At 38.6% G+C, this 27,856-nt stretch overlaps 1 protein-coding gene and 1 long non-coding RNA gene across 4 annotated transcripts; both read left to right on the top strand.

Moving 5' to 3' along the window:
* The first annotated feature begins 15,852 nt into the window (after positions 1–15,852).
* On the top strand, positions 15,853–27,572 carry LOC127776934 (uncharacterized). Its single transcript, XM_052303488.1, has 4 exons — positions 15,853–16,056; positions 16,152–16,395; positions 22,652–22,764; positions 27,549–27,572. The coding sequence occupies exons 1-4, from the start codon at positions 15,853–15,855 to the stop codon at positions 27,570–27,572; spliced, it is 585 nt and encodes a 194-aa protein (XP_052159448.1).
* LOC127777603 (uncharacterized) lies at positions 19,509–22,097 on the top strand. 3 transcript variants are annotated; one of them, XR_008018355.1, is made up of 5 exons: positions 19,509–20,002; positions 20,176–20,244; positions 20,567–20,719; positions 21,290–21,442; positions 21,809–22,097. It is a non-coding gene; the product is annotated as an uncharacterized LOC127777603 (long non-coding RNA). The 3 variants fall into 3 exon arrangements; XR_008018354.1 differs by having other exon boundaries at positions 20,154–20,244; XR_008018356.1 differs by having other exon boundaries at positions 20,154–20,244; positions 20,567–20,833.
* Positions 27,573–27,856: the final 284 nt, after the last annotated feature.

Here is a 27,856-nt window from a genome sequence, read left to right as displayed (position 1 = left end):
AAAGTTTTTGATTCTTGTGGTGATTCTGTGTTGAATATTTCTTGCTATGGAAGAGTGTTTAAAGCTGATTTTGAAAATCCTGTTTCACCTGTGATAACATGTTTGGTTGCTAAGTTTGATAAAGATGTGATGTTTTGGCATCGTAGACTTGGACATGTTGGTTTTGATCATCTCACTAGGTTAAATGGTTTGGATCTTGTTCGTGGTTTGCCTAAACTTAAGAAAGATCTTGATTTGGTTTGTACACCGTGTCGTCATGCTAAGATGGTTTCTACTTCACATGCTCCTATTGTTTCTGTGATGACGGATGCACCGGGACAGCTATTACATATGGACACTGTTGGTCCGGCTAGAGTGCAATATATTGGTGAAAAGTGGTATGTGTTGGTTATAGTTGACGATTTTTCTCGATATTCTTGGGTTTTCTTTATGGCAACTAAGGATGAAGCTTTTCAACACTTTCGTGGTTTGTTTCTTCGATTGGATCTTGAATTTCCTGGTTCTTTGAAAAGAATTCGAAGTGATAATGGTGGAGAGTTTAAAAATGCTTCTTTTGAACAATTTTGCAACGAAAGAGGTCTTGAACATGAATTTTCTTCTCCTCGTGTTCCTCAACAAAACGGTGTTGTTGAAAGAAAAAATCGTGTTTTGGTTGAGATGGCTAGAACGATGTTAGATGAATATAAAACTCCTAGAAAATTTTGGGCTGAGGCAATTTACACTGCTTGTTATATTTCAAATCGGGTTTTCTTGAGATCTAAACTTGGAAAAACTTCTTATGAACTTCGATTTGGACATCAACCCAAAGTTTCACATTTGCGTGTTTTTGGTTGCAAGTGCTTTGTCTTGAAATCTGAAAATTTGGATAAGTTTGAGGCACGTTCTACTGATGGATTGTTTCTTGGTTACCCCGCACACACTCGTGGCTATCGTGTACTTATTTTGGGGACTAACAAAATCGTTGAGACTTGCGAAGTTTCTTTTGATGAGGCTAGTCCAGGTATTAGACCCGATATTGCAGGTACACTGTCACAGGTTCAGGGGGAGGATGGTCGTATTTTTGAAGATGAGAGCGACGACGACTACGACGACGAGGTCGGCTCGGCCGGTCAGACCGAGCGCCAGGCCGGTCAGACCGCCGGCACACCTCCGGTCAGACCGGCCAGGGTCGTCAGGTTCCAGTACTGTTGATGCTGATCGAGATGGACCTCCAGAGATTACTACTTCGACCAGTACTGATACAGAACGTGCACATTCAACGTCGACATCCGCCGGAACAAATTATTGGTAATATAGGTGAGCGGACTACAAGGTCTAAGGTAACGACTCATGATGTTTGTGCAAATTCCGCATTTGTTGCTTCTTTTGAACCCAAAGATGTGTCACATGCATTAACTGATGAATCGTGGATTAACGCCATGCATGAAGAACTTGAAAATTTTGAGAGAAACAAAGTTTGGACTTTAGTTCAACCACCTTCTGGACATAATATTATTGGAACCAAGTGGGTTTTCAAAAATAAACAAAATGAGGATGGTTTGATTGTGAGAAATAACGCTAGACTTGTTGCTGTTTTACTCAAGTTGAGGGTTTGGATTTTGATGAAACTTTTGCTCCTGTTGCTAGAATTGAGGCAATTAGACTTTTGTTGGCTTTTGCTGCTTCAAAAGGTTTTAAATTGTATCAAATGGATGTGAAAAGTGCTTTTCTAAATGGTTTTATACAGGAGGAAGTTTATGTCAAACAACTACCAGGTTTTGAAAATCCTGATTTTCCCAACCATGTTTTTAAATTGTCTAAAGCTTTGTATGGTTTGAAACAAGCTCCTAGGGCATGGTATGATAGGCTTAAGAACTTTTTACTTGCGAAAGGTTTTACAATGGGAAGGGTTGATAAAACGCTTTTTGTTCTTAAGCATGGTGATAATCAACTTTTCGTTCAGATTTATGTGGATGATATCATCTTTGGTTGTTCAACTCATGCTTTGGTTGTAGATTTTGCTGAGACTATGCGCAGGGAATTTGAGATGAGCATGATGGGTGAGTTATCGTACTTTTTGGGATTGCAAATTAAGCAAACACCTCAAGGTACTTTTGTGCATCAAACGAAGTATATGAAGGATCTTTGGAGATGGTTCAAGATGGAGAATTGCAAGCCAATTTCAACACCAATTGGTTCTACAGCTGTGTTGGATCTTGATGAAGATGGTGAAGCTGTTGATCAAAAGGAGTATAGAAGTATGATTGGATATTTGTTGTATCTAACTGCTTCTAGGCCAGACATACAATTTGCTGTGTGTTTGTGTGCGCGCTTTCAAGCTTCTCCTCGTGCTTCACATCGTCAAGCGGTCAAGCGAATAATGAGGTATTTTAATCATACACTTGAGTTTGGAATTTGGTATTCTACTTCATCTTCTATATGCTTAAGTGGATATTCCGATGCTGATTTTGGAGGTTGTAGAATTGATAGGAAAAGTACTAGTGGAACATGTCATTTTCTTGGTACATCATTGATTGCATGGTCTTCTAGGAAACAATCTAGTGTTGCTCAATCAACTGCTTAATCTGAATATGTTGCTGCTGCTAGTTGTTGTTCACAGATTCTTTGGTTTTTATCTACTTTGAAAGATTATGGTCTTACTTTTGAGAAAGTACCTCTCTTTTGTGATAATACTAGTGCTATCAATATTGCTAAGAATCCTGTTCAACACACGCACAAAGCACATTGATATTCGTTTTCACATTTTGAGGGATCATGTTGAGAAGGGAGATGTTGAATTGTAGTTTTTGGACACAAAGTTGCAAATTGCTGATATTTTCACTAAATCTTTGGATTCTAATCGCTTTGCTTTTCTTCGTGGTGAATTGGGAATAATTCATCCTTTTGGCATGGTTTGAGGGGGAGTTTATACCTCATGGTTTTATCAAGCAACAATATGACAATGAGAAAAATTGAGAAAAGAGAGATTTGTTTATGCATATGGTATTTTCTTGTGCATGCTAGCAATACTTTGAAGGTTTATTTGTCTCTGCATAGCTTGTATGTATTCTAGTCTTTTCATGAGATTTAGATTTTGCTTTTAAGGGAGATGATGCATGACATCTAAATTCTACTTGAATTAAGAAAATATGCAATGTTGATGCTAGCATATGGTTTGTTTTATAAATACTCTATATATATGCTTTATTGACTTGTTATTCCTCAAATAGCTTTAATTGCTCATTGCGAAATAGAGAATAAAAATATGAAAAAAATGAATACCGAATCCATGGAAACAGTATTGACGACAAGGATGTATTCGATGTGAGCAAAATAATGGGTGCCGAATCCCTGGAAACAGTCTTGACGACAGGGACGTACCCGGAATAAAAAGAGAAAAAAAAATATGAGCAAAAAGAATCAAGATAAGAAAAGTTCAAAAAATTCTCTTGGTTATTTTGTGCTCAAGGTTATTTGAGAAAGAGTGATAAATGCAATAGGTATATGTGTTTAGTGTTTATTCTTAAACCTATGTGCTTGTTAAGATGTTGCATTATAAATCGTCTGAAATCATGAATTTTTGATTGTTGATTCAAGCTTAATTGTAAAATCTTTGGTTCATGGTTATACTTTAATGCATGCTTGTTATATTATAGATGGGTTTATCTTCTTTTTATTGCAACACATGACTTGATATGCTGTATGTATGCTAAGCTCTTGAACATTAATGAACATAATTCCTATGCTTGATGAAATCATTGTCAAAAGGGGGAGAAGTAATTGTGAAAATTTTTGGAGAAGCAAGGTGAATTTTTGGAGGAGTTGTTGAGAAGAGCATGTTTTTAGTTCAATTGGCAATTTCTTTCTTTTAAAAAGGGGGACAAGTTTTCTTTTGGATTTTTGAGCACGATGTGTACATTTGTATGAAGTGTGCTTTTTACCACTTTCGTTTTTATTTTTCCAAACACCAAAACATTTTTTATAAGTTTGCCAATGTGTTCATCAAGGGGGAGATTGTGAAATCATTGTCATGATTAATATTTGTGATGAACAATTGGCTATACAAATGATTTAATCAAAGAATTGGTTTGAGAGTTTGTGTGAATGTTGGTGTGAGTGCGTGTGACTAATGTGGGTCAGGTTGTGATATCTGTGCTCAGAAACGGTTGTTTTGTCTAATTGTGTGCAGGTGACTTGAGGTCAGCCTTGGTCAATGGTGAGGTACGGGACTATGCTCAGGGAGGAGCAGAGGTCTATTGCGGTCGGAATACCATGTGAGAAGGTGACTAGAGTCTGGATTCTTGGAGGTCAACTTCGGTCAACGGTGGGGATCGGGACTAGACTCAGGGAGGAGTTGAGGTCCAAACGGTCAAGGATACCAAGTGACGAAGTTAGATACAAGATGGCATACGGTGGATGGACATCGTGTGGGAGAGATCTTCGCAACGGGCTTCACGAGGTGTGCGTGCAAATGCCGATGTTCGCGAAGAGAATTGTAAAGTTGGAGTAGTATATGGTGCTACAGTACACGAGGTACTGTAGCGTGCAGGTATGCATGCATGTACGATGCTGTACATGTATGTGTGATCGATACATGCATGGTGAAGTATGTATGTGTGCATGACTGGTTGGCCGAGCAGCAGGAGAGCGGCTCGGTGGGCTTCGGTGGCTGTTGGCGACATGCCAAGTCGGCCCAGGAGAAGCAAGGGCCCAGCTGGCAACGAGGCGGTGACGGTCACGTGTGGACGTCAGCTTGGGAGCGAATCCGTTTTGGATTTCTGGTGCGGCCGGTTGTTTGCTGCACGTTTGGAAATTGTAAAACGTATGGAAACTGAAGGATGGAGTCCTATTGTGTATAGGAGTTCTACACCTACTTTGAGTAGGGCTTTTTGGGGTATAAATAGAGAGGGAGCGTGAGGCTTCCTGTATCGCTTTAGAGAGCAATAGAGTTGAGTTTTGGTTTAGGGTTTCGAGTTTAGTCAAAATTTTTGTAAGGAGTGTTGTTGTTGCACTTTGTAAACACAGAGAGAAGTAATGAAGTCGTCATCCACTTTAAGAGTTCTTCGATTTGTGTTTCACCGGGTTTCGGCGGTCTAACCAGCAACTCACCGGTGGTCAGACCGGCGGCATTGCGGCGGTCAGACCGGCGGGAGCGAGGCGGTCAGACCGGCGGCGACAACAGGTGCGGCAGGCGACTTTGGCGATCAGACCGGAGATTCAACACCGGTCAGACCGGCGGCATCCACTCGGTCAGACCGGCAGATCAATCTCGGTCAAACCGACTTCCGTCGATTTAGAGGGTAACTTTTATTTCCGCTAAAAGTTTTTGGTTTTTGGGTATACCAACCATTCACGCCCCCCCCCCCCCCTCTGGTTGGCTTAGTTCTTGTGATTCGATCCTACAACAGCGGATCACGAGTGGACTTACCTCCCCTCGTCGTGATCGCCTTAACATTTTCAATGGAGGAGTCGGGTTGCCCCGGAATCCTCCCAGATTCATTTGCAGGGACTAAAGATGCCAACTAAGCTAACTGGGTTTCTATCATCTTATTAAAGCTCAGTTGGTTTTGAAACGCGGAAGCAAAGCCATCTAGCTTGACATTTATGTTTTCTAAGATCTTATCATTGGCAGCAAGCTTTTTGCTTAGCGCATCAGTGGTTTTAGCTTGCGCAAAAACAAGATACTTCAAGGAGGGCTGGTTAGAGATGTCAGCAGAGGGAGCAGCGAACTCGCGAAGAGTCTTGCTGGCCATTGTCTTGAAGGTCTGTGGCGCTGGTACGGCTGGTTTCTCTGTCGGTAGAGTTTTCTGTGGAGCAACGACTCGCGGCCTGACGCTCCGGAAGAAAGCTTCTGGATTTTCTTTGAAGTTTTCTGGCAGGTTGAAACCAGTCATGCACTACCCTGTTTTCACAATAAAAAGTGAAAACAACCAAAGTTAGCCTGCAAAGGAAAATGATTATACAGAGATAAATATAAAGTATTAGTTCAAGTAATCTCTATCATGAATCTTCCCCGACAACGGCGCCAGAAATGCTTGTTGGTATTTCTTAACGATATTACTAGAAATGTAATTCCCAGCAATGGCGCAGAAATGTATATTATGGTTATAGAGTTCATCCGCAAGCGCACGGATATACCATTGTAGCATTTCACCCGAGAGTATTTCAAGGGTATCGTATTTATTTTATCCCGTGGGCAGATCACATAGAGAGAAGTCAACTAATAATTTATATATTACTTGTGATAATCATATTCTAAGCAGGGGTTCTGATAATCCAAGGGTAGAGTGACACACAAGCATTTAACTACTCATCCTCATAATAAATAATCTAAGCTAGGTGGAAAGAAAAGAGAAAGGAAATATATTCCTATACTTCTAATAGACATAGTATACATACATTCTAATTAACTGATATACTAGCTAATACCCTCTATAAACGATGCCCTCCTGGTACTTCGAGAAGCCACTCCTGGCTGTCGATTTCCTTACAACAGCCCGTCATGACCATCCAACCGGGGCTAAATACGGAGGAGTACCCTTCCCAGAAAATTAACTTAGGATTATATATAGGCGCGGAGGAATACCCGTACTGAGCTGTCACCATCAGCGGCCCACCTCTCATCCGCAATATATAACCCCAAATAATGATATCCCGTAATCTAGACACCACGTCTAAACTACCAGATACTACTCTAATATCATCGTCATGACATAGAGTAATTGCATAAGCAAACACTATACCCGCACCAGAGCATCTCCCAGATAAGCTAGCAGTATATTTAGTATAACATGAACATAATGTAAAGTAGGTACTCGTATACTCGGAAAGTATTCCAATACCATAAATGTAACATACTCGAATTCTAGGATTAAGGAATTTCAATCAAAAACTAGTTGAAAGCAAAGTTCTTCAATTTTGTGAACCAAAAATTTCCATTTTTAAACCTAGGTGAAATTGATTTAACTCTTGCATGAATAAAATTGGAGGGCAAATTAAAACTTTTTCATTTATAACCTAGGACAAAAATGTAAACTTATGTGTAAGCATACATACTCGCATAAAACATGTTTTGACTTGAGTCCTTCATGTGCATTTGGATTTTCGATTTGCATTTCATAATAGGTCTCATCAATATTAACTAAGATCTAGATAAACAACTAAACCATTAGGGCCTAGTGCTAGCTAGAGGAAGTTAAAATAGAAACCATACACCTTAAAATATATCAACATGGCTAATGTCAAGCCTCACTAAACTAATTTGGCTACTCATCTGAAAGCATGTCATGAATATGGAAGTTAGTAAATAAATTAACTTATATAGAAAATATTCTATCTTAATTACCTTTATGAGCATCCTCTTAATTTAATGCTAAAGTAAACTTATGGATAAATAGGTAAGAAGCTTATGACATGTGTAAGGTAAACTGTAATTCTAACATATCAACATCACCTTAGGTCCAAATATAACTTCTATAAATGTTTACATATATTTGCATACAAGAGATAAGTCTTGCTAATTATCAAAATAATTTGTGCAAGATAAAATCATGGAAAAATTCATGTAGGTTCTACTCAACAAATACATCTCACTGTAATTTTGGTACAATTTAATAACTAAATTTGATACCTCGAATAAATCAGTCAAACCAGTCAAATATTAGATTAATTATAATTCTCAATTGGCTAAAACCACACCTTGACTAAAAGTACATTTAACTGCATGGAAGTGTATAAGGAAAATAATTTATTCAAATACTAGGTTAATTATCATGAATAAATATAATTTTTTTCAGAATTTATCTTCTCTGTTTAGGTCTCCTAAAAATTCAAACTAGTATCCAAAGGGCCCAATTTCTTCTAATTTCTGTGAGTAATCAATCCATAATTTTTAAGTGCAATCAAAGAAATTGGAAACTAGGTACATTCATATAACTCCAGTAAAATCCACATGAGCTTTTCTGCACTACAAATTAATTTATGAATTAACAAAGATGGAGAAGAGAAATAATCCTGAAAATTCGTCCAAAACCGTGTTCACCCACAATCTTACCCACACCTCTCCTTTCCACCTAGAGCACTTCGTCCTGGACCCACTTGGCAGTGACCTGGGCTTGCCCTTTTCTCTGTCCCTCACCCTCAGCTGACCAAGAACACAGAGGGAGAGATCGAGCGTGTCGACGCGTGGTGACGACGTGTCGACGCCTTCAAGTCAAGCCTCCATCTCCTCCAGACCGAGTCGCCCAACTCCACACATCACTCTGAGGCTGAAGGAACCGAGGGAGTAGGTCCTCTGCCTTTCCGCTGCTCTCATCTTCATCACCGGCCGCGGGAGAGACGACCATCACAATTGCCGATTGAGTCAAGGTCACCTCCATCTTTTTCGTGTTCCCATCTTTCCACACAACGCCGAGCATTTTCTCTGTTGACCACCATTCGTTTTGTGCATCACAGCCACCGGAACGCAAGTCACGCCGACGACGCACCGGAGCGCCGCCGCTTCGGCATCATCGTCGTCTGGCCATCCTCGTTCATCTCGAGCCAAGCCGCTGTGCCGCAAAGATTGCCTAGGCTTTCTCCTCAAGACACCTCAAGAATCACCACCAGAGACACTAGGAACACGGAGAACACATCCTTTTCTTCCTCGTCGCCGATCTGAACCCGTCGCCATCGCCATTGTCAATTCCTTCCACTCCGGTGAGCTATAGTCCGATTCTTTGTGTACACACCATCTTTGGGACCTCACGAACCTCTTGGACACACATGCATGGCAGGTCCTTGAGCCATTCGAGCCGACGTCGTTCAACCCCGGAGAAACGCCGCCACTAGGATGATCCGCAAGCCGTCGCAGCCGCCAAGACCTTAACGACCTCGTCTGAGCCCTCGGTGAGCACCCTGGAAACTAGGAGACCACATGCATGCACACTAATTGCTAGGATCTGGACTCTACACCCACATGCACTAGCAACCCAAGAACCACCGCCACTCGCGCTGCCGTAGCCGTTGATTCCGGTGAACATTGCTCACAAGAAGACCACCATTAGCTTCGCCCAAAACTCCTCTACATCTTATGTTTAGGTTTCATGCCGAGATTTGCCACCATTCACCGCCAGCGAGCTCGAGAACGAGCTCGGTCATGGCAAGCTCTGTATCAGCTCAAACCAAGGACCTCACTTGAGAAGAATCAAAACTTTGGGTACTATTTTGTAAAACCTACCTCACACACAGAACAGTCACAGGACTGCGGGTTGATTGCCTACAGCGCTAGGGCCCTTTTTGCATATTGGCCAGAGGCTGACCAGTGGACCCATCCCTTTTAAAAATTGGAAAATATAAAGAAAATCATCTAAGCATTATAATTTCAACAGGAAAACATCCAAAGTTGTAAAATCCATATAAAATCAAATATAGCTCATTTTGAAGTGATTCCAGTTTCTGTAGAGTCACAAAGTTATGACCTTTATTCCAGGAATATAAAACTTGACACTCACTGTACAAACTTTGTCTCTAAAATTTATCTAAGTTAGGTCATACGTAAAGCATATACAAACTTATAAAATGCATAGAAAATTAAATTTAACTTATTTTGAAACAAACTCAAATTATACAGATTCATCATCATGCACTCTCTGATTATGTGACATAAAAGTAATTACTTACTTTGTACCAAATGCCTCTAAAACTGTTATCTTTAAAATAACTAGTTTTACATAGACTGAACTTTAGAAGTTTATATAAAATTCATCTTAGATCCTTTTTGAGTAAACTCAAGTTCTGAAGAATCACCAAAGCATATACTTCCAAGTTATAAAATAAAATTATATACCTACTTTGTAATAAAAGCCTCTAAATATTCGTGTAAGGAATAACCAACATAGAGCAGCCTTTAATTTGTAAAATTTTTAGAAAATTCATTTTTAGTCCAAATGAAATGAACTAAGTTTCTTTAGAACCAGCAAATTGTGAGTTTCATCATAGTAAAATAAAATATGACACCTTTTGTACAAATTATAGCTCTAATCTTTAAATAGATAACCTAGGAGTTAAACACCAAGTGATGGTTAAGCAAAATATATGTATAGAGGTATTTAAAATGCACATTAGCTATGAATAAACCAAAATAAAACTTGTTGAACCAGTGAAGGCATAGATCCATCCCCTTCCACCAAAACTTAGTATCCTTAACTCATATAATAATCTCCAGATTGATATGTTAAGTTTCTAACATAGAACATCCCCTAGCTTATAAAATGTGAAGTAAAGTAATTTGAACACTAAAATTTTATAAACTAAGATTAGATTAGTTAACTAAAATACTCATTTTATACAACACTAGCAAGTTAGAGCAAGTTCTGGACCTAAATCTCCAAAGCCATGTACACATAGGGACTATATGCCTAGAACACGTTAAAACTTGTAAAATACATAAATAATTCATATTAACTCTAAAAATTATGAAACCAAATGTGTTAGTCTTAGAAAACACATATCTTCACCCCAGCAAACATAAACTTAATAAGAATCACCTTACAACAGCATTTCACAATAGTACCTAAGTAAATCCTACACTATACCGACGAAACTTCTAAAATTCATAACTCCCAAATAAAATGAGATAAAATAGAAATTCTTTCACCTAAATTCATTTTATACCAATACCTATTCTCTGTGCACAAATCATGCATTTTAGAATATTTTAGATTTTTCGCATATTTCGGTGTTTAATTGCATAACGTGTACTTTGTATAGATGATTGCTTAATCGGTGAAGAAGTGATTTAGGTGCTGACATTTTCCTGATTCAAGGCAAGTCCCACCTCCCTCTCTTTGATCACTTTGAACCTATCTTTTGGAGGTTATTGAAAATGTTTGCAAATCTTGCATGTCGATTGTACACTAATAAATTAAAATTTTGTTAAACTTGTTAGATAAACTCCTATTATTTGCATTATCACCTTAACTCCACATATATCCATATTCCTCATTCCTAACCTTAGGAATAATATGGCTATACCACTTTATATAAGAGTTTTGGTGACACTAGGTTACTATAAAGCTTAGCCATGCTTAGAATGGTCTTCCTTGTCATTATGGGCTCATTTCAAACATGAAAATTGATTTTTAATTAATCTGGACAGAACTTTAATACTTGTGATTTTGATAAATAAAATGGTGGAAAATATGGATTTTAGGTTTGGGCCTCAAGTGGTGCACATATGGTGATTAGTTGTGTACCGATAGGGGGAGAGTGCGCCCAAACCGACCTAAGGACTTCACTCAATGTCAGTTCATTTCGTATACAGTACAACCACATGTGCTAGTATGGGATAGCCCAAGCTTAGTAAATTATTTATGGTTTAGCCTTACATTCTGGTAGGCCGGTGTGTATGAGTTCGGATAACTCAGAGGAACTTCCTATTTACCCCGACGTGGTAGTTTAGGTGACTAAGTCTGTCCAATACAACGGTATTGTGCCACGTGGGTGGGTTCCCATTGTGTCCGCCACCACGGCGTTAAGTACAAGGCGTGGGCCCGCCACTTAACGGTTCTAGGTCATATTTCCAGTATGACTAGGATGGAGGAACACGGATCGTGCTGGTGTAAGGCTAAATCATGAATTTTGGAAAAGCTTTGTTGCGGGTAATAAATCGGGTTCTTATGTATCGCGTGCCATGCTCTTGCATGATTATTATTTCGCATCATGTGGGTAAAGTGTACAAACTCTGCAGAGTTAAAACTAATCGATTAGCCATGCTCACGGTCATGAGCGGCGTGTGGATATGTATTGAGTATAGACTTGTGTTTATTCTCCTAAATGCTGAAATTTACCTTCAAATTGTGATGAGATTTGAGAATGATCTCCTTGCTGCCATGGATGGCAATGAGGTGAATATTTATACATGATTAATGCCTACTTTGATGCCCATATGCTAAGTACTAGCTTGCTGAAATTTTATTTGAAAGCAAATCCGTTTTGAATGTGTTTTATGCAAATAAAACTTGCTTTATGCTAAAAAGAACCTTACTATGCCTTCCTCGATTATATACCTTGCAAATAGGGTGTTAGGTTTGTCTTGGTGCTTGCCAGTATATTATTTCTAATAATGTACTGACTCTTGCTGTTGAATTAACTTTTGCTTGCAGGATTTAGACTTAGTCTTTGAGTGATGCGGGTTATCGACTGCTTCTTCTAGGACTTGAACATAATGGGTAAACCCCTAGTCGGTGTGCTTGTGGATTGGGTAGACAAGCTTCCGCTGTTCTATATATTTATTTGGCCGGTCGGCCAATGTAACTAAAGTAGATGCAGTTTATAATCGCTTTCATCTTATTTGTGTTTGCAATGTATAATCATGCTTGAGATGAAAGTGTGAATCTAGTGCACATCCTGGGAACTAGATTCACATGAGTATGAGTTAAGAATATTTGAAATGTTGTAGATCTTTAGCCATTTTTGTCAAGTCTCCGGAATGTGTAACACATCTGGTCGCCGCCTTCGAGTGGTTTGACGGGCACATCTCAGGCTGAAGTTGACTGGCAGGTTAAAGGCCCAACAATGTCTCCAATATTCTTCTCTCGAGGTGTCGGATGTTTCATTATGTTTGTTTGATGATTTGAATTATTCACTTCATCCCTCAAATATAATGGAAGGTCCGAAAAGCCTACGACAATAAATGTATATAGAAGAGTATTCTAATGAAAGTACAAAGCTTACAAAAGAGGAAAGGAAAGCTACTAGAGCCATACCCGAACTCTTCCGAAGACTTCCGGACTCCTGATTCCTATTCTAATTCTATTCCACCAGCTAGATACTACTAAACTAAACTTGAGAGGAATGAGAGAGCTCTTGCTTGAGGTGTGTGAGTGAAGTGAGAAGGTGAAGTCCTTTTATAGCTGAACTATGACGGTTGTGACGGTTGGAATGGTCGGTAATACCCTCCAACTGTCATTGGGGCTTCATCTCAACCGTCCAGCCAAAACCTGGATCCAACGAAGGCGAGGGAGGTTCGGCCGAACCACCAGGTTCGGCCGAACCTTGGGCTGGCCCAATCCAGCCCAATTTCGGCTGGCGGCCTCCTCTGCTGCTTCACTTCGTAGACTTGTGAATTTTGGCTTGATTCATCGTGTCAAGTCTGCGTTCTTGGCCCATTCATACACAAGTCTGGTTCTCGACATCGTCCGATTGATTTATCATCTGAGTTGATGTCGATTCTCCTTCACTTTATTGTCATTCTCTACAAAAGGTTAGTAGACCTAATACTAGTGAAATATTATTATTCTAACATATTTATGCATTGCATGTATCACTACTTCTCTCCTGTTTTAGTAATATTGACGGTCGAAACTGATCAATAACAACCGTCAACATGCAGCTACCTCTATCTCAATATCTTTCATCGTCGACTTATATCCTGATACCCCTGAGCCAAGTCATTAGCTTCAACGTTCTGCTCCCGAGAGACATGCTTCAAAGTTACCAGCCGAAAACTATTCATTAATTCCCGGCATTTCTCGTTGTAGACCATCAACACATCATTCTTGCATTCATATTCTCCCGCCAATTGACTGATCACCAACAACGAATCGCCCATGATTTCAACAACATCGGCTTCAACTTACTTGAGAAATTGCAACCCCTTGAGAACTGCTTCATACTTAGCCTGGTTGCTAGTTGCATAAGGTTTAATAGTATAGGCAAACTCAAAACTTGCCCCCCGAGGGAAAATTATAACCAATCCGATACCACAGCCATGAGTACAAACCGATCGTCAAAAAACAAAGAACAAGGCACAATGTCGACTGAGCTGATTGATTCATCACGATGCCCCACAACAAATTGGCTATAGCATGTCCCTTGATTACCTTGTGTGATTCATACCTAAGGTCAAATTCTGTCAAGGCATATATCCACTTTCCAACTCTTCCTTTGAGAACCGGGGCTGACAACATATATTTGATCACATCGGCCTTGCATACCACGGTGCTTTCATTGGATAACAAATAATGCCTTAACTTGGTGCAAGAGAAATACAAACACAAGCATAACTTTTCCACGGGAGAATACCTTGTCTCTGCATCTAAGAGCCGACGGTTTAAATAGAAAATAGCTCTCTCCTTGCCTTCGAGTTCCTGGATCAAAACTGAGCCAATTGACTTCTCGCCAGCCGACAAATACAATCTGAACGGTACTCCCTTTTGTGGAGGAATTAATACCGGAGGGGAACTTAAATATGCCTTAATATTGTCCAAAGCCTTATGCTGCTTTGCCCCCCAAGTAAATTCTTGATCGGCTTTCAACCTTAGCAAAGGTGTAAAAGGTTCCAATCTTCCGGACAAGTTAGAAATAAACCTTCTAATAAAATTTATCTTGCCGATCAACTTCTGTAACTGTTTCTTGTCCTCCGAAGGTTGAATTTTCTTGATAGCATCAATACTCCTCTGAGTTACTTCAATCCCCCTCTCATGAACAAGAAAACCCAAAAACTACCCAGCTGATACACCAAAAGCACACTTTGTGAGATTCATCTATAGGTGTAACATACCCGAATTCTAGGATTAAGGAATTTCTATCAAAACTAGTTGAAAAGAAAGTTCTTCAATTTTGTAAACCAAAAATTTCCATCTTAAACCTAGGTGAAGTTGATCTAACTCTTGCATGAATAAAATTTGAAAACAAATTAAAACTTTTTCATCTTTAACCTAGGACTTGGATGCAACCCAAGTGAAAGCATGCATACTCGCATAAATCATATTTTGACTTGAGTCCTTCGTATGCATTTGGATTTTCGATTTGCATTTCATAATAGGTCTCATGAATATAATTGCAATCCAGACAAACAACTAAACCATTAGGGCCTAGTGCTAACTAATGGAAAATAATACATAGGAACCATAATACACCTTAAAATATATCAACAAGGCCAATGTCAAGCCCCACAAAACTAATTTGGTCATCCATCTGAAGACTAGTCATGAACATGGAAGTGAACAAATAAATTAACTCATATAGGGTATATTCCACCTTAATTACATTCTCTTAATTTAATACTAGAGTAAACTTATGCATAAATAGTTAAGGAGCTTATGACATGTGTAAGGTAAACTAAAATTCTAACATATCAACATCACCTCAGGTTAAGAAGAGTCTAAATATAAAAGTTTTATAGACATTTACATACATTTAGGAAAGGAAAATAAGTCATGCTAATTATCTAAAATAATCTGTGCAAGATAAAATCATTGGAAAATTAATGTAGGCTCTAATTAACATATACAACACATAGTAATTTCGGTACAATTTAATAACTAAATTTGATACCTCAAATAAATCAGTTAAACCAGTCAAATAATAGACTAATTGTAACTCCTAATTGGCTAAAACCATACCTTGTCTAAAAGTGCATTTAACTGCATGAAAGTGTATAGGGGAAATAATTTATTCAAATACTAGGTTAATTATCATGAATAAATATAATTTTTCAGAATTTATCTTCTCTGTTTAGGTCCTAAAAATCCAAACTAATTTCCAAAGAGCCCCTATTCTTCTAATTTCTGAGAGTAATCTATCCATAATTTTTAAGTGCAACCAAAGAAAATGGAAACTAGATAACTTCATCTACCTCCAGAAAAATCCACGAGAATTTATCACACTCACAAATGAAACTATAGAACTACAAAGTGAGATGGAGAGAAATAATCCTGAAAATTCGTCCAAAATCAATTAACACCCCATCTTCTACCCACCTCTCTCACTCCAGCCTTGTTCCCTTCGTCCTGGACCCACATGGAAGCCTCTCTGAGTCACTTCTTCTCTGTCCATATTCTATTTCTCCTCCATCCAACACAGTGACAGCCGAGAGAGAGAGAGAGACTGATGGCGCCGACCGGCACTGGACGGCGTCGACGCGTGGCCTCGACGTGGCATCGCCGAACCGAGGCTTCACCTCCACCCAGCTGCATCGCTTCCTTCCCATTTCTACTCCTGAGCCGAGCAAACCGAGGGGGGGGGCTCCGGCTTTTCTTTTCCATCTCGACCATACCGCCGGCCGTGAAGACGACGGCCGTCGCCATCGCCATTGTGCCCTGGTCGTCTCCTCTCTTCTACCGTTCCATACTCTCCTCATCATGCTGATCATCTTCTATTTTAACACCACGTCATTTCATCCACTGCAGCCACGGGAACGCAGAGCTCGCCGACGATGTTCTGGAGCGCGCACTGGACGCCGTCGTCGGGTTCTCGTCGTCGTTTCGACCGAACCGAACCACCCCAAGCCGAACTCTTGCGCCACCAGGATAGCCTCGACGTCCTCTTCGAAAGCCCTCAAGAACCCCAGCCAGTGCCGCAACGACGAGGGAGATCGGCGTCTTCTTCCTCAAGTCCGGCCGCCAACCACCGTTGTCGATTCCTTGATCCCGGGTGAGCTTCGGCGCAATTCCTCACTCGCACTACAACAAATCTGGGCTTCTGTGACGATTACCTGATGACAGAACACATATCTGTCATAAACAGAGGCTGTTTATGACGACTATTCACACGATGACAACTGTTTATGACCAAACCGTGTATCTGTCATAATCATCGTCACAGTATACTCTGCATGGGCTCTGTGACGATAGCACGATGACAATAGTGGATCGTCATAAAATATAGAACTATTATATTTTTAAAAAAAACAAAAAAATTCTTGTTATACTACATTGCTACTAGACCACAAATCGTTTGTCCTAGGTGGACTCTTCTTGTCTACATAAATTCTAGTCTCCCATTTTAGGATTTTAGGATTGAAGTCATCTCTAGTCTCATTTTATGAATGAAAAAAAAATCAGAATTATGGCGTTTCATTTTATGATTGAATGAAAAAACTTAAAAAAACAAACTAAAATGGCTATAAGTTGATTTGAACCTGCTTTACTACGAGAAATATGACCTTTTGTAACGAATTCCTCGTGACATCGGAGCTATTCGTCATTAGCACATTCCATTTTATGGCGATTAATTAGTATGAGATGGGGATGCATAGTGACGAAAAGTTTTGCTTTAAAAATCATGGCCGGAAATATTTTTGTAATATTATACGTGGTCTAAATTATTCTTTAAAATTTTCCGTGAATTTTCAGAGCTCAATAACTAATTTTAATACTACAAAGTTCATTTAACCAATTAAAATAAATGGAAAATAAATTAAAATTCCTCTCTCTGTCCTTGGGCCTTTTTCGGCCCAAGTATTACTCTCCCTCGCTCAGCCCACATCCTCTCTCCATACTCCTCCCTCTACAGGCCGCGGCCCAGCCATTTTGCTCCTCCCTCGCCAATAAGTCCATTTAACCTCCCTTCTCTTAATTCAAATAACTTTTCAGGTAGTAAATGATTTCAAACGAAAAAATTTACAAAAACAAAGTTGTATAACTTATCAAGATCTAGAACTTTTGTTTTGGTCATTTTACTATATGACTTTTTTTTCAATAATTTGAATTTGAATTTCAAATTATAACAAATTCAACCAACATTTTTAAATAATAAATGATTTGAACTGAAAAAGTCATCAACAACAAAGTTGTATAACTCATCAATATCTACAACTTTTGTTTTGGTCATTTTTGCTATATGAACTTGTTTTAATAATTTGAATTTGAATTTCAAATTATGACAACTTCAACAAATATTTTCATTTAATAAATGATTTCAATTGAAAAAGTCATCAACAACGACCTTGTATAACTCATCAATATCTATAACTTTTATTTTGGTCATTTCTTCATCCGACAAAGTCATAGTAACATTGTTCACAAAATTTACCTATCTCTTATATGGTTTTATAAACTATAAGAAATATATGTAAATTTTGTGAACAATGTTACTATCACTTTGTCGGATGAAGAAATGATCAAAATAAAAGTTATAGATATTGATGAGTTATACAACTTTGTTGTTGATGATCTTTTCAGTTGAAATCATTTAGTATTTGAAAATACTGTTTGAAGTTGTCATAATTTGAAATTCAAATTCAAATTATTGAAACAAAGTCATGTAGAAAAATAACCAAAATAAAAGTTATAGATATTGATGAGTTATACAACTTTGTTGTTGATGACTTTTTCATTTGAAATCATTTAGTATTTTAAAATGTTGTTTGAAGCTGTTATAATTTGAAATTCAAATTTCATATAGGTCAATTAAACTCAGATGGAGAAATAACCAAAATAAAATCGGTATATCTCAATAAGTTATACAACTTTGTTTTTGACAACTTTTTCACATAAGTTCATTTAGTATGATAAAATTCGAGCCGAAGTTTAATATTTTGAAATTAATTGAAAGGAGGGACCTAAAATGGACTTCTCGGCCAGTAAGGAGCAACAGGGCTGGCCCGTAACAGGCCTGTTTCAGTCGATCTCTATTTAACATTTTTTTCTTTTTATTTTATTGTACCATTGTGAAGTAACACAAAAAAAATAATACCAAAGGAACTTATGTGAAAAAGTTGTCAAAAACAAAGTTGTATAACTTACTAAGATCTACTAATTTTATCTTGGTTATTTCTCCATCTGAGTTTAATTGACCTATATTAAATTTAAATTTCAAATTATAACACCTTCAAATAACATTTTCAAATACTAAATGATTTCAATTGAAAAAGTCATCAACAACAAAGTTGTATAACTCATCAATATCTATAACTTTTATTTTGGTCATTTTTCTATATGACTTTGTTTCAACAATTTGAATTTGAATTTCAAATTATGACAACTTCAAACAGTATTTTCAAATACTAAATGATTTCAACTGAAAAAGTCATCAACAACAAAGTTGTATAACTCATCAATATCTATAAATTTTATTTTGGTCATTTCTTCATCCGACAAAGTGATAGTAACATTGTTCACAAAATTTACATATCTCTCTTATAGTTTATAAAACCATATAAGAGATATGTAAATTTTGTAAACAATGTTACTATCACTTTGTCGGATGAAGAAATAACCAAAATAAAATTTATAGATATTGATGAGTTATACAACTTTGTTGTTGATGAATTTTTCATTTGAAGTCGTTCACTAATAAAAATTTCTATTTGAAGTTCTCAAACTTTGAATTTCAAATTTCAAATTGTTCAAATAGAGTCAGATGGAGAAATGACCAAAATAAAAAAATTGCATCTTGATTAGTTTTACAACTTTGGTTTTGGTGTCTTTTCCATTTAAAATCATTTATTAACCCCAATTTTTGTTTGAAGTTGTCAAATTTTGAAAATTGAAAATTTGAATTGCTCAAATGAACTTATTTGTAAAAAGTACCAATACAATAGTTGTAGATCTCGATGAGTTCTACAATTTTATTGTTTATGATTTTTGCATTTGAAACACAAAAATCAGCCTAAAATTAAATTTGTAGTTATCATAAATTTAAGGTGAAATGTCCATTTTGTCCATACAATATCGTAAGTACTGTGAACACGCCAGGGACAGTTTAGTAAATTCGCATAGGATTTGCTTCTTATCCATATACCCTGTTCTCCAAACCCTAGCCGAACTCCATCCATCCACTCCGCCGCCACCACCGTCCCCTTACTCCACCTCTATTCCCACCGCCTCAGCCGAGCACCTCACCTCTCGATCTCTCCCGTCTCTGTCTCTCTCGCCATCCCTCCCTTTTCTCTCGCCGTCTCACGACGCAGGCCCGCGGTCGGCGGCTGGCCAGAGGAGGCGTCAGCAGCAGCCACGCTCTCCCCTCCTCCAGATCCGGCGGGAGGGGAGGCGGCGGGCTCCCGCGGCGGAGGTGGCAGCGGCGACCACGGGAGCAACCGGCAACCACGGGCTCCCGCGACGACGGCGACGGGCTAGGCCTCAGGGCCACTAGATCTGGCGGCATCGCCAGTGCATCAAGGTGCGCCTTCCTGGCTCGCCGTTCCCGCCTCCGCCCGCGGCGTCCTCCGCGCCTCCGCCTCACGGCGCCACCGTCGTCATCTCCGTCTCCGGTCAACTCCTTCCCACAGGGCCGCAGCAGTCTTGGTCTAGGGTTCCAGGTCAGTTCTTTGTTCCATCCCTAACCACCCCCCCCCTTCCCTGCTCCCACCCTCCATCCTTCCCCCCACCCCCTCCCCCTGTTACCTCCACCGATGCTACAGCTCTTGCCTTATGGGTTTGATTTGGAATGGAAATTTCTTACTGATGCAGGTTTGGTCTCTTCTGTGCATAGGGTCAACCGCAAAATGGTGATCTGCATGACTGCATCTATGGCTTCCCCACCAATGTCGCTGCCATCTAGGTACGAATCAATTCAATCCAATCATTTCCTCTGGCACCTGTTCTTGATATAGCAAAAAAACAATCTTTTTTGGTAGATCATGTTATATAGTAGCCCGTCAAGCCTAAATTGCATGAAACTTTAATAAGAAATATGTCTTAGATTTTGTTCCCTAGCATATCCTGAACCGAATAGCATTTCTTTGAGATGAACAGCAGCTTTGCTGTTAATTTTGACTGATGGAATAATAATAACAGAATGATACTGGTTCTCTTTCCTTTTGGTTGTCATCATCAGTTGTTAAAATATCATTTTGAGTCAACCTTTTTTTTTTTACCAACAGGAAATATCAAAAGGCAATTAGAAGACTATTAAGGGTGGTTGATGGCGCGGATGCTGGGGTGTGCCACGTCGGATAGCTACAGTCCGCGCGAGTGGTAGGAGCGCGAGTGGTAGGAGCTCCAGATGAAGAAGAGATTTGTGACATGTTTGACCGGTAATTGATTATTTACCTGCATTATTTAACATTTCAGAAATTAAGAACCAAGTGTCACAGAACAGATCACTGCATTGCACCTTATGTTGCCTTGATGAACTCATTACAATCAATGTATGTTCCCTCACCTCTATATCTCTTTTTATTTTTCCCATTTTCCCCTTAATCATGTAACATTCTAGCTTATCATTTCTATCAACGAAATTGCTATAGGGTAGAGCTGCTCTATCTACTTATGTTAAAGGTAAAATCATTCTGAGTACCTCTAAAGGACACAAAATAGTATCAAGTTTATATTAACAAGAGAGTCACATGTGTAAATAAATAATATGTTTTAAACAGACTTCCGTTAACGGATCATTCGATAAGTGGAAGTGGTCAGAAGGGGAAAATAGTGATGACGGGGAAAGTTAGAACATTTTTTTAGATTAAAAATGTTTGAACCATACAATGGATATGATTGGCTAGGCTTTGACATAATGGCATCAGTTTTCTCCTATCACATCACTAATGTTCACAAAATGTGCCACTAACTTCTAACATGCATTCTTTGCTCTTATATAATCACAGCTACGAACAACACAAATAGTGCAACAAACCGTGTACAGGAGGCACACCATTGGCGCCCCCCATCATCTAGCATCATATTATGAAAAGGCACTCACCTTTCAAACCAAAAGTTTGAGCGTGTTTGCTGGTCTTGCTTATACTTACCACCTTATGGTACTCTTCTGTTCCTTTCTTATCCATTGCTTTGAATCGTACTATCTCTATTTAGATGCTGCACTGGCATGCTATAAAGGCGATGTATCATATGCATAGGGCAGAAGTGTTGCAAATTCTGACAAAAGAACCTGGAAGATGATGTATATCATGGCCTTTCCACATAGACTTATATTTAATCATCTATTGGATATCTATGTGATCAGAAGTTGAAAACTAGTTTTTATGTAACCTGCTACTTCGATTGCAACATCAATTTATACTCCATCTCATAATTATAAGTGTGGATGATTTGTTGGCCTGTAATTAGTACTTCAGTTTGCTTATCTATAATAATGCAAAACTGAAACCTTGCTTTGATTGCAGGCTGGAAGTGCAGCGGCTGCTTGGTGGAATTTTTTTGCTGGCTGCTGGCAAGATGCACGCCGAAACTTAGTAGTGGCTGCTAGGTGGAATTTTTTGGTGCAGGAACTTGGCACTACCTGTAGGAACTTTGTAGTCGGCTGGGACTTGTGTAGTTGGATGGTGGATGGATCATTTTATATTCATGTTTTGTGCTTTTGTATGGAAACTGGAGCTTGCTTTTGTATGGGCAGGAAAATTAATTATGGCTGGAATGTGATTATAATATAATTACGCAAATGGTTGTGGTTTATATTCTGTGATTGCTTTTTAATTGGGATGGCCCATAATATGGGCTAGAATTGTACTGTTGGGCTATAATATGGGCTAGAATTGTGTTGTTGGGCTATAATGAAAAAAATGTAAAAGCAAATTTTTAGCTGGGTCAAAAAAATTTTTGGGCCAATTGGGCTGATTGTAATTGAAAATAAAAAAGCCCATGCTATATGGGCCGAATGTGAATTGCCATGTCATTTGCCACATCACCCGCCTTGTCATCTCTAACATCACATGTCATCATACACGTGGCGTTATTCGGTTCAATTTGTTATGACGAATTTGTCTCGTCATTCATCAATGACAGGAGAACTATCGTCACTGTATCAGTGACGATGTCCTCTGGTGGTCACAGAAGCTGGTTAGTGACCCACCTTCTGTGATGACAGCCATTTCGTCACTGCAGGCAGACAGTGACAGGAAACAGGCTATTATCGTCATAATGTAATCGTCATAGAAGCCCAGAATTCCTGTAGTGTCGTGTAGCATCTTTAGATGGTCTTTGAGCCGTTCCACTCTATTTCTTGGCAGCCCGGAGTCCGGATGGTGGTTGTCATCGTTGCCATGCCGATTTCCGCCGCCACGGGGATATCCTCTGTATCATCGTCACTATCCAGGCCTACCCGTACCTCGTTCGAGATTCGGTGAGCACCCTGCATGCATCCCTTTGGGTACATCCAGTCTATAGCACAACATGCCTACCCATGCCAAAACATCCTCCGCTCGGTCTCGCCGCCGGCGTTACTCCGATGTCCACTAACCAAGAAAAGTATAGGAATGGAATCGCAATAACATGATCTTCATTTTGTATTTTGGTCGCACCCCCAAACGAGTCATCGTTTGTCACCGGCGAGCTCGAGAACGAGCTAGGCCATGGCTTAGCTCTGTGTCAGCTCAAACCAAGGACTTCTGTTGAGAAGAATCAAAACTCTAGGTACTAGTTTGTAAAACCTACCTAACACACAGAACAGTCATAGGACTGCGGGTTGATTTCCTGAAAATCTAGAGTCCTTTTTGCATATTAGCCTGACTCTATTTAAATTCTAGAAAAATCTAAATGAAATGCGTAAAGCTTTATATTTTCATCAGAAAAACATGTAAACTTGTAAAATCCTTAACAAATTGGAAACAACTCATTTTAGAGAAATAAAAATTACTGTTAACTCATCGAATCATGAACTTTAGTGTAATTGCATAAAAACTTGCACTCACAGTACAAATGAAGCCTCTAAAATTTATCTAAGATAAATCATACATAAAGCATATACAAACTTATAAAATGCACACAAAATTCATTTCAACTCATTTTAGAGCAAACTTAGTTTCCACAGATCCACCAACATGTTCTCTAAAAATAAATTAAAATAAAACATATAAATACTTTACATCAAATGCCTCTAAAACTATTATCTTTAAAATAACTAGTTTCGCAAAAGCTGAACTTTAGAAGTTTATATAAAATTCATCTTAGATCCTTTTTGAGTAAACTCAAGTTCTGTAGAATCATAGAGTCGTGCACTTCAATGTTATAAAATAAAAAGACATACTTACAGTATAATAAAAACCCCTAAGCATTTATGTAAGGAATAAACAACATGGAGCATACCTTAAATTGTAAAATTTGTAAAAAATTCATCTTTAGTCTAAATGAAGTGAACCAAATTTCTATAGAACCAGCAAGTAATATACTTCAACCTAGTAGAGTGAATTATGGCACCCTCTGTACAGACCATAGCTCTAAACCTTAATTTGGTAGAATAGGTACTGAACACATTATAGTGGTTAAACAATACATATGAATAAGTATATATATGCATGGTATATCCATATAAGTCCAAATAAAACTTGTTAGGACCAGTGGAGCCATAGTTCCATCCCCATCTACCAAAACTTAGATGAACTTAGCTTATGCAACAATCTTTAGGTTAACGATACATTGCTATTCATGCAAGCCTCTGGGAAACAACTTCTAGCTCTAAAAGCTTTGTTGAATACAATGACTCTTTCCACAGGATTGAAAGTGAATTATGCAAAGTCATGTCTGATACCCCTAAATTTGGATGAAGACAAGACTGATTGTCTGGCAAAGAATTTTGGTTGTGCCCTGGGTGGCCTTTCACCTATCTAGGGCTCCCTCTCAATTGTTCTAAGCCCAAGGTAGTGAATTTTTCTCCTCTCACTGATCGGATTGAAAGAAGACTTGTGGCCACTTCTTCCTTCCTCTCCTATGGAGATAGGCTAACTCTTGTAAATTCAGTTCTGTCAGCAATGCCCACTTACTATATGTGCTCCCTTCAGCTTCTGGTGGCAGTGATAGAGAATATAGATAGAGCAAGAAGGCATTTTCTGTGGAGGGGAAAGGATTTAACTTCCACCAAAAAATCATTGGCTGCCTGGGGGAAGGTTTGTAGGCCCAAGAAGGTGGTTTGGGTGTAATAGATCTGAGAGTGCAAAATAGGGCCCTTCTCCTCAAGCAGTTAGGAAAGTTCTTTAACCAGCATATGCAGATACCTTGGGTTAAACTGATTTGGAATTCCTATTACTCTGGGACATTGCCTCAAAATGCTAGTGTTTGTGGTTCCTTTTGGTGGAAGGACGTTGTTCAGTTTGAAGTTCTATTCAGAGGTTTTGCAAGGCCAACAATTAACAGTGGATCTTCAGTTAGCTTCTGGCAAGACCTGTGTAAAGGAAAGGTCTTTGCTCAGGTGTATCCTACTCTCTTCTCTTTTGTCAGGCACAAGAATGATTCTGTCCAACAACATTTACAGAGGGCAGTGGATGATCAATTCTATTTACCTCTTTCAGCTCAAGCCTATGATGAATACAAACTATATCTGGAGGACATTGCTCAGATAAGTTTAAACTCTTCGGCCGGCATTTGGACATACAACCGGGACTCTAATGTTTACTCTTCTCAGAAGTTATATAAAAAAATTTTCTGGTCAATCCAACCGCCTTTGTGTTTGCCTTGGATATGGACCAGTAAAGTCTATATGAAGATAAAGGTGTTTGCATTGCTCTTTTTCTTGGATAGATTAAATACCAGGGATCTTCTAGAGAGAAAGCACAGTAAGCCCCCCAATGTCAGTCTTTCCTGTGATCTCTGTTCCTTGGGAACTCGTGAGATAAGAGAGCATCTGTTCTTCCAATGCCCTTTTGCTACTGCATGTTGGAACTCTATTGGACTCTTTTGGGATACCTCTTTGGAATTTCATCAGATGATTCATTCTCAGAGAAATGGATTCGGTAATGCCTGTTTCATGGAAATTTTTTTGGTGGCCGCATGGTTGCTTTGGAAGCAAAGAAATGATTTCATCTTCAATAGATATCGAACATCTGTCCCGCGATGGAAGCTGAATTTAAGAGAAGAGTTAGGCCTACATTTATCTAGGCTTAAGTTAGCTGATAGACCTATTTTGCAATCATGGATTGATGCTCTGTAATGTTACTTTTGTACAGTTTTCTCTTTTATAAAATGAAATTCAACCGTGGGGGCTTCCCCCACTGTTTTCTGGTAAAAAAAAGAAAAACTAACATAGAACATCTCTATTTATAAAAATGTGTAGTAAAATAATATAAACTCTAAAATTATGAACTAAGATTAGATTAGTTAACTAAAATACTCATTTTATACAACACTAGCAAGTTAGAGCAAGTTCTGGACCTAAATCTCCAAAGCCATATATACATAGGGACTATATGCCTAGAACATGTTAAAACTTGTAAAATACATAAAGAATCCATATTAACTCTAAAAATTATGAAACCAAATGTGTTAGTCTTAGAAAATACATATATTCACCCCAACAAACATGAACTTAATAAGAATCGCCTTACGACATCAGTTCATAATAGTACCTAAGTAAATCCTACACTATACCGACGAAACTTCTAAAATTCATAACTCTCAAATGAAATGAGATAAAATAGAAATTCTTTCACATAAATTCATTTTAGACCAGTACCTATCCACTGTGCACAAATCATGCATTTTAGAGCATTTTGGATTTTTCGCATATTTTGGTGTTTTAATTGCATAACGTGTACATTGTATAGATGATTGCTTAAACGGTGAAGAAGTGATTTAGGTGCTGACTTTTTCCACCTCCCTCTCTTTGATCACTTTGAACCTATGTTTTGGAGGTTATTGAAAATGTTTGCAAATCTTGCATGTCGATTGTACACTAATAAATTAAAATTTTGTTAAACTTGTTAGACAAACTCCTACTACTTGCATTATCACCTTAACTCCACACATATCCATATCCCTCATTCCTAACCTTAGGAACAATATGACTATACCACTTTATATATGAGTTTTGGTGACACTAGGTTACTATAATGCTTAGCCATGCTTAGAATGGTCTTCCTTGTCATTATGGGCTCATTACAAACATGAAAATTGATTTTTAAATAATCTGGACAGAACTTTAATACTTGTGATTTTGATAAATAAAATGGTGAAAAACATGGATTTTAGGTTTGGGCCTCAAGTGGTGCACATATGGTGATTAGTTGTGTACCGATAGGGGGAGTGTGCGCCCAAACCGACTTATGGACTTCACTCAATGTCAGTTTATTTCGTATACAGTACAACCACATGTGCTAGTATGGGATAGCCCAAGATTACTAAATTATTTATGGTTTAGCCTTACATTCTGGTAGGCCGGTGTGTATGAGTTCGTATAATTCAGAGGAGCTTCCTATTTACCCCGACGTGGTAGTTTAGGTGACTAAGCGTGTCCAATACAACAGTATTGTGCCACGTGGTGGGTTGCCGTTGTGTCCGCCACCACGGCGTTAAGTTTAAGGCGTGGGCCCGCCACTTAACGGTTCTAGGTCATATATCGAGTATGGCTTAGGATGGAGTAACACGTATCGTGCTGGTGTAAGGCTAAATCATGAATTTTGGAAAAGCTTTGTTGCGGGTAATAAATCGGGTACTTATGTATCGCGTGCCATGCTCTTGCATGATTATTATTTCGCATCATGTGGGTAAAGTGTACAAACTATGCAGAGTCAAAACTAATTGATTAGCCGTGCTCACGGTCAAGAGCGGCGTGTGAATATGTATTGAGTATAGACTTGTGTTTATTCTCCTAAATGCTGAAATTTACCTTCAAATTGTGATGAGATTTGAGAATGATCTCCTTGCTGCCATGGATGGCAATGAGGTGAATATTTATACATGATTAATGCCTACTTTGATGCCCATATGCTAAGTACTTGCTGAAATTTTATTTGAAAGCAAATCCGTTTTGAATGTGTTTTATGCAAATAAAACTTGCTTTGTGCTAAAAAGAACCATACTATGCCTTCCTTAATTATATGCCTTGCAAGTAGGGTGTTAGGCTTGTCTTGGTGCTTGCCAGTACATTATTTCTAATAATGTACTGACTCTTGCTGATGAATTAACTTTTGCTTGCAGGATTTAGACTTAGTCTTTGAGTGATGCGGGTAATCGACTGCTTCTTCTAGGACTTGAACTTAATGGGGTAAACCCCTAGTCGGTGTCCTTGTGGATTGGGTAGACAAGCTTCCGCTGTTCTATTATTTATTTGGCCGGTCGGCCAATGTAACTAAAGTAGATGTTGTTTATAATCACTTTCATCTTATTTGTGTTTGCTATGTATAATCATGCTTGAGATGAAAGTGTGAATCTAGTGCACATCCTGGGAACTAGATTCACATGAGTATGAGTTAAGAATATTTGAGATGTTGTAGATCTTTAGCCAT

The sequence above is a fragment of the Oryza glaberrima genome, chromosome 6 (genome assembly GCF_000147395.1).
Source record: "Oryza glaberrima chromosome 6, OglaRS2, whole genome shotgun sequence".
NCBI classification, from domain to species: domain Eukaryota; kingdom Viridiplantae; phylum Streptophyta; class Magnoliopsida; order Poales; family Poaceae; genus Oryza; species Oryza glaberrima.
This window is presented reverse-complemented; position numbering and strand designations above follow the sequence as displayed.